The 11,347-nt window shown below is 36.6% G+C and overlaps 1 protein-coding gene across 1 annotated transcript; it reads right to left on the bottom strand.

Moving 5' to 3' along the window:
• Positions 1–1,170: 1,170 nt before the first annotated feature.
• On the bottom strand, positions 1,171–1,620 carry LOC143529177 (uncharacterized). The gene has a single exon (XM_077025021.1). The coding sequence runs from the start codon at positions 1,618–1,620 to the stop codon at positions 1,171–1,173; it is 450 nt and encodes a 149-aa protein (XP_076881136.1).
• Positions 1,621–11,347: the final 9,727 nt, after the last annotated feature.

The raw sequence follows: 11,347 nt of genomic DNA, 5'->3' as shown, positions 1-11,347 counted from the left end.
TCGTACTCTTTTTGGCTTTTCATATTCTTTTCTACTTAAAGCATCAGCTACCACATTAGCTTTACCTTCATGGTAAACTATTTCACAATCATAATCGTTCAACGTCTCCATCCATCGCCTCTGTCTCATGTTCAATTCTTTCTGATCAAATATATGCTTCAAACTTTTGAGATCAATATAAACTGTAAATTTTACACCATATAAATAATGTCGCCATAATTTCAACGCGAAAATTATAGCCCCAAGTTCGAGATCATGTGTAGTATAATTCTTTTCATGAACTTTTAATTGTCGTGAGGCATATGCAATTACCTTCTTTCCTTGAATTAAAACACACCCCATACCTGTATGTGACGCATCACAATACACGAGGAAATTTTCTTGTCCCTCAGGTAAGGCTAAGACAGGTGCGTTTGTTAATTTCTGTTTAAGAGTCTCAAACGCCTCTTCCTGTTTTGGTCCCCACTCAAATTTCACAAACTTCCGAGTAAGTGAAGTTAATGGAACCGCTATCCTTGAGAAATTCTGGATAAACCTTCTATAATAACCTGCTAACCCTAGAAAACTTCTTACTTGTGTCGGGGTCTTGGGTTTCTCCCATTTAGTAATTGCTTCAATTTTTGCTGGATCAACTTGAATACCCTTTTCATTCACAATGTGTCCAAGAAATTGTACTTCAGATATCCAAAATTCACACTTCGAGAATTTTGCATATAGTTTTTCCTTTCTCAATGTTTCCAGTATAGTTCTTAGATGAGTTTGATGATCTTCTTTTGTCTTCGAATAGATAAGTATGTCATCAATGAAAACAATAACAAACTTATCCAAGTATGGTTTGCAGACTCGATTCATCATGTCCATAAATGCTGCTGGAGCATTAGTGAGTCCAAAAGGCATAACAGTAAACTCATAATGTCCGTATCGGGTTCTGAATGCAGTCTTTGATATGTCTTCTTCCTGATCCTTCAGTTGATGATACCCGGATCTAAGATTAATCTTGGAAAAACAAATTGCACCCTGGAGTTGATTGAATAGATCATCTATCCTCGGAAGTGGGTATCGATTCTTGATTGTAACTTTATTCAGCTCACGGTAATCGATACACATCCTCATCGATCCATCTTTCTTCTTGACAAACAGTATTGGTGCTCCCCACGGTGAAGAACTTGGTCATATAAATCCCTTCTCAAATAACTCATCTAATTGCTTCTTCAGCTCTTTCATTTCAGTTGGTGCTAATCGGTAAGGTGATTTAGCAATCGGAGCTGTTCCCGGAACTAAGTCGATTCTAAATTCAACTTCTCGATTGGGCGGAATTTCAGGCAACTCGTCAGGAAATACATCCTTGAATTCAATGACAATTGGGACCTCTTCTAGTTTCTTAGGTTCGGGCTCCTTGGTTACATAAGCCATGAATGCTAAGCTACCTTTTCCCAAACAATGACTGGCTTTTATTTTTGAAATGATTCCTATCTTACCAGATTCTTTATCGCCAGTTATTCGCATCATTTTATTATTTGGAGTTAGAATTTCAATAACCTTTTCGTTACATAGTATTCGGGTTTGGTTGGCGGCTAACCAGTCCATCCCTAAAATAACATCAAATCCAGCTAACTCCATTGGTAACAATTGCACTGGCATTTCATATCCGGCTAAGATAATATAACTATTTAAGACCTCAGATATTTGGATTAAGTTTCCATTAGTCGTTTCTACTTCATATTGATTATTTAGTTTAGCTAGAGGTTCATTCAATAGACTACAAAACTTATAATCTATGAAACTTTGATTGGCTCCTGAATCAAATAAAACCCTAGCATAAACATTATTAATAGGAAACGTACCAGTAATCACGTCTGGTAATTCTCCCGCCTTATGAGTGTTAAGCACGAGCAGGGGTATTTCCCCTCTTGGCTTCATTCCTGACACCACTACCACTGGCACCTCCAACTGCTGGTTTCCTCTTAGTGCATTCCGCACTAAAGTGCCATTTCTCACCACAATCAAAACAGACAATTAATTTCTTCCTACAATCCTCCTCCTTGTGTCCTGGTCGTTTACAAAAGTTGCAAGTTGAATACGGATCAAACTTGCGAACATCAACTTTCGTTGTCGGCTTCAAACACCTCCCGTCATGTCGCTTACCACAGTTTTTACACATCAGTCGATTAAATGCAGCCGACCTCTCATTCCCTTTTTCAAACTTTCTTTTCTCATCAACTTCACGTTTCTTCTTAGTCACCATCTTCCTTTTCTCCTCTCGATTTCTAATCATACTATCCATCAAATATCCAGCCAGCTCAATAGCAGACTCAGTCGTTGCATGCATGTGTGATCTCACATGATCACAGATTTCCTTTGGAAAACCATAAATATATCAAGTCATCTTGTTATATTTGGGAGTAACAAGATGTGAACAAGCCTGCAGTACTCAAGGAATTTAATGTTGTATTCCTTGATATTTGTGCCAATGACCTTGTGGTTCCAAATCTTGGTTTGAATCTGATCAACCTCGTGGATAGGACAGAATCTTTGTTTGATCAGTTCTTTAAAAGTTTTTCATTCGAGATTATACAAATTACTTCTTCCTTTCATGTCTATCAACGTATTCCATCATTCCAGCGCCTCTCCCTTAAACATCTAGGACGAGTACTGGATACTTTCCTCTTCGGTAAACTTACTGATAATAGTTATTGACTCCATTTCCTCGAGCCAATGAAGAGTAACAATCGCGCCCTTATCCCCATATAATTCTTTCGGTTTGTATACTTGAAAGTCCTTAAACGTACATCTCGTATTGACTTTCCTTTTCTTTGTTTGTCTTGGCTCATACTCAGCAGTAGAACTCTCGTATGCCTTATCTTTCGGTTCTTTTGTTTTATTATCCCTCGTCCTTTTTAAATCTTTTGGTTTAGAATGAACGGATATGCTATGACTTGGTTGTTTAATTGATCTTGATTTTGACCTAGCCACACCTTTTGAATTCGTGGTGTGGTCTTGAACAATTTTTATTAAAGGAGTCACAGCTTCTTTGATTAACAGAGAAACTGTTTCTTTTATCATATCACGAATTTCTCTAATGTATTCTTCAGGCAGTAAATTATTATTTTCAGGGGTCCTCGCTTTATCAGCTTGACTCCCTTGACTGACTCGGGTTTCTCGTTGTTTAGACATTCTGTAAATCATATGAATACATGAATTTAAAACACAACACGCAAACTTTTATTCATAGTATTACAAAAAGATAGAAATACAACAACAGTAGTTATATAATCCTAATCCTTAGCCCATTTCTTAACCAACTTCTTCATCTTATCACATTTTTTTATGATCTTATCGCCCATCTTTTTCTTCTTGATCCTTCCGTTTCTTAATTCATCCATCATCGAGTTGGGTGGGTTGGGATACCCTACTGGTGCGAATGCTGAAGGAAAAAGATAAGGGTTTTCTCTCGGATACAAGTGAGGATTTGCTATATAGGTTTGCATTTCCTAATCAGAAAGGTTGGTTGTATAAAATTCTTCAATCAAGCGGCCTTCTTCCCGTATCTTGTTTGCTTGTTCAGCAATGGTTGGTACATGTCCGTGATACGGTGGAAAATTAGGAATATCAGAATAAACTGATGGTCACACTCCAGGACCTAGGAGTGTGACCATCAGTTGGTACATGTTTTGTAAATTTATCAGAGTAGCGGGTTCATTTTAGCGGAAGTCTTTAAATATTAAAATATTAATTTACATTATCAAAACTACTCGGGAATTAAACACTCGAGTTTCAGTTTTACAAAACCGTGATATTAATAATACAAGGACTTGTAATATTCAAAAACGAGCCATCTCAAGCGATCTTCTATGACTCCAATCCTTGTATATCATCTATTATCATCTAGTTACCTGCAAGGGTGGAAAAACACGTCAGCTATATGCTGGTGAAACGTTGACTCGATAAAACATTTTATAACATGTAAGCCCCGTTAATTTCGGTTCAAGAGATTAAGGCTTGTAAAGTATGTATAATTCTCGGGATTTATCCGACGTGTCTCGGAAGCCTCTACGTCATCTAGGTACGTTAAACCATTTAAATTTTCTTCCATAATGCCTAATACTTCAATTTGGAGGGACTTGGATGTAACTTTTGTTTTTATATCATAAAACAAAACAAACCCTAACCCTAACTCCTACCAGCTGCGATCGGCTGAAGAACAGCCCCACCTGGCGATTTTCTTCTATGCAGCCGTGTTTCAACCGCAAAAACTTCAATTCAAGGTCGGTTTTATGATTCCCCATGTCTTTTACCCCTTAATTGATCATATTAACGCGCTTATTGGTCGTTAAGATTGTGTTTTGATGATAACAGTTTGCTGACAGATTCGTATATGTTTATTGTAGGGTTTGTAACGCGATGTTAATCCATTGTTTTTGATCGATTCTTATTTCCATGATGTTTTACTTTGAGTCTAGTTTCCAGAAAGGTATATTATGTAATTTTTGGACAAGATTTGAATGGTTTTTATGAATTTATAAGATCGAGTGTCAAAGCTGATGCGGGATGATGGATTCTGGTCTGCCTTCCCGACATCATAACTCTTTTTCAACAAGTCCAAATTAGTTGTTTCCACATCTGGAACTTAATATATTGAGTTAAGAATCAAACCCAATTGGAATCATTTAATTTGGTTTGGTAATGAATTTTATAAAAATAAAACCATTTTGTTGCGTACTGAAATAGCTGCACGTACCTTGCTGTGTTAGAGGAATTTTTATAATTTTTGTGTCCAATAGAAAAATATAATAAAAATATTTTAAAACCTAAGACATTTATTAAAGTCTGTTAAAAATTTAATAATTTATTTCAAAGGTTATCCTATGTAATTAAATGCATCTTCGCATGCTAAAATCTACACGTTTTACTCGTTATTGATCGATAAGTTCGTTTTAGGCTTAACCGGTGGATGTTCAATTGTGTTCTTGTCAGGGCTGTTTGAAGTGAGTTTTTGCACCACAATCTTCCTTGGTATTTCCGTATATCATACTTAAAGATCATGTTCATAGGTGTTCGTTAAGTTGATCAACTAGTTGTAGTTTGATTGTTATGTTCGGTTGACTAGAATTGTAGTTTGGCGCGTTTAGCGCGAGGGTTGAAGTGATAAATGACCAATTCAGCTCGGGGAGACTCGGTTTGATGTACTGGATGTTCAAAATTCATTTTTATAAGTTATGGGGCTGAATTGGTTGTCGGTTACTCCAACGGGTCGGTACAACGCGCAATTGTGTTTATTGAATAGTTGGTGCGTTGTACTTGCGGGTTACCGACCCATTTGACTCGTGTGGCGTCGTGTGGACTTGTTGGCTGTGATTTTATCATAATGGGTCCACACGGGGCTGATTTGGATGTTAACGGCCTAAACGACTCCTAAACGCATGTGTTAGTGTCACCTAGTGCTCCCGGGAGGCAAATTGGGAATTCTTTATTCGCGGGGGTACCTAAGGGTCGTTTTGGTGAATGTGAGACCTCGGGGGCTGTTGTGATTAAGTTTGATGAGGTCGAGGGTTTAGGTAACTCGAACCATGTTAGAACGTCTCGTAGGATAAACGAGTCATCTTGATGTCATTAGTATTGATCGAATGTAAACCGACAGATGTTTGAGTTTTAGGATTTCTTAGGGATTCTCTAGCTCGTGGTGAATCCGCGTCTTGTGTCAGGTGAGTTCTTGATGCCCCGTTTAACTCTTTTTAAGTTTTGGGCTAGCATTCACACCTAAGCGATTTTGCTTGATGAAATGTTTTAAACGATTGTACATAGGCTTGCTAGTATTGGTAGGCCTTGGAATGTTAAAGAATGTGTGTATGTATATATATATATTATAGAATGGCCAATATTTGGAAAATGTTGTAGTCGTCTCGACTACTGAATGTTGCGTATGCCTACTTTGTGTTTGCATGCGCTGAATGTTACGTGTTTGGGTTGTACGTTTTTTCGGCCCTGAATGTTATTATTGAATGTTATATATACATATATATATATAGGAATGTACGTATAGGGATGTTCATACGTAAGGATGATTATTTATTTAAATGTGATGACCTAACTGATGTATTTCCGTTTACAGTTTTAAAACCGTTGGAATGATTATTAAAACTTTTGTTACTTATTTAAAACTTGAACTCACTCAGCTTAAGCTGACTTTGTGTGCATGTTAGTGTGAGTTTCAGGTTAGGAAGAGGATGCCCTATCGCTTGGACGTGCATAAAGCTACTTGGACGGTGAAGGGCATACGGGATTTGAAGATTTTATTATTAAACATTTATTTTTTAAAAATTTTATTTAAAGATAATTATGTTGGTTTTGAGCAAAATTCCCGGGTTTTGGGAACTTATCTTATTATTTACGTTTTCCGCCGAATTATACTCTGTGATGCTTATTTTAATGAAAAGAATTGTTTTTAAGTTTAATTATTTTTACAAGTGTTTTGAATGATTACCAACTGTGGGGTTCACGGGGTTCGACATAACAGTCGTTAAATACAAACATAGTTTTCTGTTCATAATCTCAGTAGGAATGCCTATCCATTCCCGGGATTTGTACCACTGCCCTACACACACAATTCAAAGGTTCCCCGAGTACATAGCTCTTGTTCGGAGACAACCTTCCCCTAGCTATGTAACCTTGTTGGAGAACCGGTTATGACTGACTTGGTTTTGTATGCCAATTATCAGTTATGTTTGGATCCAGACACATGTGTATTTGGTCTGTGTTGCTTTTTATTATCTATTTTGTATTATAACGATTTTAGAGACAATAATCTCATGTAAACATTTATCAGACTCTTTGTAATAAACAACTAGTCTATTACAATAGTAAAATCAGTTCAGACAGTAAAAAGGTTAACGTGTTCACCTTATATTATCAGTAGGAAATATCAATCTCCTTGGCTTCAATATGCTATTAACCTATATTCATAATAGGTATGCATAAGTACCTAGTTGGTACTATTCAGCAGACTTTAAGTCCGTTTCAGTTCAGCAGACTCGAGGTCTGATCAGCAGACCTGAAGTCTGATTCAGTTCAACAGACTCGAGGTCTGATCAGCAGACTCTTTGGTCTGACCTAACCTTAGTGTAGTTATAGTCGTTTTATGAAAATACTTTGGATTTACATATGACGTTTGGAATAGCACGCATTGGCCTAATAAAGGATATCACGTTGGCAAACTTCTCCAGGTAAGAAAACGGGTCCCGTGGTTGATTGGGATTTATACGAATTACTTTCCTTAGGCAAGAAGAGTCTACTAATGATACCCCCCCATCCAGTTACTACATGCCCGTCAAAATAATAGTTTTGATAACATTACTTCACGTGGAAGCAATGTCTTTGCTTTATAATACATTAATTGGAAAATAATTATAGTTTAACGACTATACCCTTAACTAAGCCATATCTTATGTATTTAAAGTAACTAGTAAAGTAACTTAACCTTAATCCTACCTTAATCGGCTCGACGGGACTTTAAGAACTTAAGAAATCAGCAGCAATTCAACTTGTACTTCGTTACAAGATCAGCAGCTTGTTAAACAGCGTAACGACACCTTTCTTCACGAAAATAGCCCTCGATACCCTAGGACACCCTTGGCACGATTACCTAGGTTAAGTGTGTGAAATGAAGGTGAAAATGAGATGCATTGGCTTAAACCCATAGCTTCCCATTTATAGGCCAGTTTTGTAGACCATTGCGTAGCGCGATGGCCTTTTCCCCAAGGCCGTCGCGTAGCTCGACGCCGCAATTAATCAGAAGCTGCCACGTGTTGACACGTGGTTGGCCACGTGTCCCGGGTTACCTAACCTGGTCATCGCGTAGCGCGATGGACCAGTTGGGTTTGGTCGTCGCGTAGCGCGGTGCCCCCCTTTTTCTTGAACTGTGTGATTCTCTGTCGCGTAGCGTGACGGAGTTAATCAGGAGACCATCTCGTAGCACGATGGGTCTCAAAACTCAAAATTTTCATTTTCAGTCCTTTAACTTTCAAAATTGACATTTTTAGCCAAAATTAGATGAGGTATTTTCACGGTGTTACAGATAGACACTGTAGTCTGCTTCTTGCATTGCCAACACACCAGCCTGCTTCAAGAAACTAGCATCCTCCTGAAGCTGATTTCCTACTCATGTTGCAACTATCATAGTCACTGTCTGCATAGGCCATCAAATCAAAAGAGGGGTTGTTTGGGTGCCAAATTCCTAAGTCTGGTTTTCCTTTAAGATATCTGAAAATCCTCTTCACTGCCAACATATGGGAGACCTTGGGATTAGCTTAAAATCTTGCACAGACACACACAGCAAACATAATATCTGGCCTAGATGCTGTTAGATACATCAATGATCCTATCTTGGCCCTATACTCATGCTGGTCCACTAGCTCCCCCTTTTCATCAGGTACCATCTTCTCATGTGTGTCCATTGGTGTGGACATTGTCTTGTAATCCTGGCATTTGAATTTGTTGAGTATTTCTTGAACATACTTTAACTGATTTATGAATATTCCATCTGCCTTCTTCTGCTGCACTTGCACTCGGGGTCATTATAGTTGACAGCAGCTTCAAATAAGACCTTCCATTTGATGAAGTTTTTTTGTCCTAATAATCTTGGAATCTTGTTTGTTGATACCTCTTGATCATCCATTTTCTTAGATCTGAGCTTTTACAGAAGAAAACTTTGTAAAGCTTCAAGCTTTATCACAAACCTTCAGTCCCGTGGCCTTCAGCGAGCTTCCACAGCTCTGATACCACTTGTCAGGACCGTTAATTCTGTGTAAACCTTTAGAAGGTTGACAAGAACAGACATATCTAATAACCCGAATACCTATTGGATATTCCGGCGGAACCAGAATATTCAATGGATGGGAACGAAGGTGTGATATAATGATTACGAAACAATAAATGGTAGTCGGTAATAACATAATCAAAGACAAAGATTCACTGCATTTAATATATCATTTAATCTAACAGTGAAAGGAATGTCTAGGGTTTCGTGATGGCGGTGGCGGTACGAGGAGATAAGGAGAATATTCGTTTGGAATGTTTTTCTCTCGTATTGCATGCGCCTGTCGCCATGCCCTAAATGGAAACCTAGGATACTATTTATAGACCAAAACATTCACATCAGTACCACACATACATACAGGTCAAACAATCAACTTAATAACATCATCAAACATAGCTTATAAATGATATATAGTTTCAGAAATACATAATTATAGACGACTTTAATAATATACTCAAGCATAGACTATAAATAATATATAATTTTCAGAAATATATAATTATAGACGAGTCTAAATAGTATCCTCAAGCATAGACTATAAATAATATATAATTTTTGAAATATACAATTATAAGTAAGTTGATGTGGCCTAAAATATACGTATCATTATATAAATATTTCCTACACTTTATATACTTTTGAGCCAGGTTTTATTGAATATTATATTAGTTGATTCATATGTAGGTTTTTAAGGTTTCAAGAGATAACGATCCTAAATAAAATATTTTTACTAAACTTAAGTCTAAATGGGTGATTAGTTCAAACATATTCTAGTTATGAATTTTCTTGGAAACATAATTCTACCAAGCTTTACTAGATCGTATGTGAGTTTTAAATAAAAGATATATATAATACATTATTAAACTCAATGTATATAGTTGAATTTTCAACTTTCACGTGAACAAAATCCCATATCTATGTCCATTTAATTCACATGATCTAAGTATAGTTTTATGCACAGGCCCACACTAAGCTTCTAGGCTTTGAAGTTGGTTGGGAGATATAAGAACAAGACAGAAGGGCAGCTAAATGGATAATGGGGAGAAGTGGATGGCACAATCCTTGTAGGCTTAATTGGGTTTTATTAGTACAACGGAAGAGGCTAAAGCTTATTTTTTTTAGCAATATCGAACAACATTAGATTGGAGAAAAAGCCGTTGGTTCGAGCAGAGAGCGTTTGGGTTCAACACCTACTCATCTAAACTTCATTATTATTTGGTTTGAATTTATTGTTTTCTTTATGAATTCAGTTTTTGAACCTTATTTATTTGGTTTGTTCTTGAGTATGGTTGTTGGCTAAACCCCCTAAACCACCTAGGTTTATGATGAACTTTTGTTGATATTGGATTTTAGTTTGGACTTTGCTTTTGTTATGGTTTATGATTAAGTAAGAGGTTTCTTGTTATTTATTTGATGCATATGTGTGCTTAGGATTGTTTGACAGGTTTTATTGTTCCACAGTCTCCTTGGTGATTGTCTGTCATAATAATAGGATTCTATTAGGTCATCTACTGTGTGTTTTTGACTAGTTTATGGTTGATTTGCAATAAAGCCATAGGAACAATATTAATAAATGAAATTGACCTAAGTGTGCTGCTAATCTAAATAGCTGAGAGGTGACAGATTATATGATAAGTCTTGGTTGTTTAAAATTGCTAGATTTAGTTCTTCGTAAGGAGTCCGTCTAGGTTTGATTTTTCAGCCTTGTTTATCTAGTCGAGTGAATACTTTAAAACTACCTTTGATTTCCGCGCTGTAAGGTAGGATTTCTTATAGGGGTACTTGTCGTAAAATAATTAGCGACCGTAAGCGAGTCTAATTAAACTGGTGTTTTTAAGAACTTAATAGAAATCTATAAGTGTCTTCTTGAGAAGGGTTAGGGGTCCTGTTTGGGTTTTCTTTTAAGCGTCTATTTTACGATCCCAGTTCCATAACATGCATTTTCCAACTAAATGATAATTGATACATTAGGGATTCTAGCCTAGGTGGTTGCTTGTCATCATTTGAATTAAGTCTAGGTTTAAGTCATCTTTAAGTCTTAGTGATTAATTTAATATTAGTTTAATATTAGTTTTTAGTAAAACCCCCCAATACTAATAAATAAATAGTCATGTCTGTAGTTAAGTCTAAATTTAACTAGTTAACGTAATTTAAAGAGTCCTGTGGGTTCGATATCCGCACTTACTTAGCTGTACTAGAGTCGACCGGTTCACTTGCCGGTTAGTAGTTTAGTTAAGTGTAAGAGTCTAGAATTTATTACTTATTGTCTAGATTAGCGTAATTTTAGTTAATAAATATTAAACTACTTCAAGCACATCATAAGTCTATGCAATATCATCCAAATAGTTTAAACAAGTAAAATCGTAGTAAGGTGTGTATACTAGCCCAAAACGTAAAAAGACTAAAAAGAGAATCATGAAACTCACCTGACACAAGTCACACAAGTGCCAATGAGCTAGAGAACCTCAAAGTAATTCAACAAATCAAAAGCCTGTGGGGTTGCACACAACTATTACTAACTAAACCGTACCGACT

This window comes from Bidens hawaiensis, unplaced genomic scaffold, assembly GCF_021521415.1.
Source record: "Bidens hawaiensis isolate Kalapana, Puna unplaced genomic scaffold, B.hawaiensis_p1.1 tig00008513_1, whole genome shotgun sequence".
NCBI classification, from domain to species: domain Eukaryota; kingdom Viridiplantae; phylum Streptophyta; class Magnoliopsida; order Asterales; family Asteraceae; genus Bidens; species Bidens hawaiensis.
Note: the sequence above shows the minus strand (reverse complement) of the source record. Positions and strands in the feature narration are given on the sequence as shown.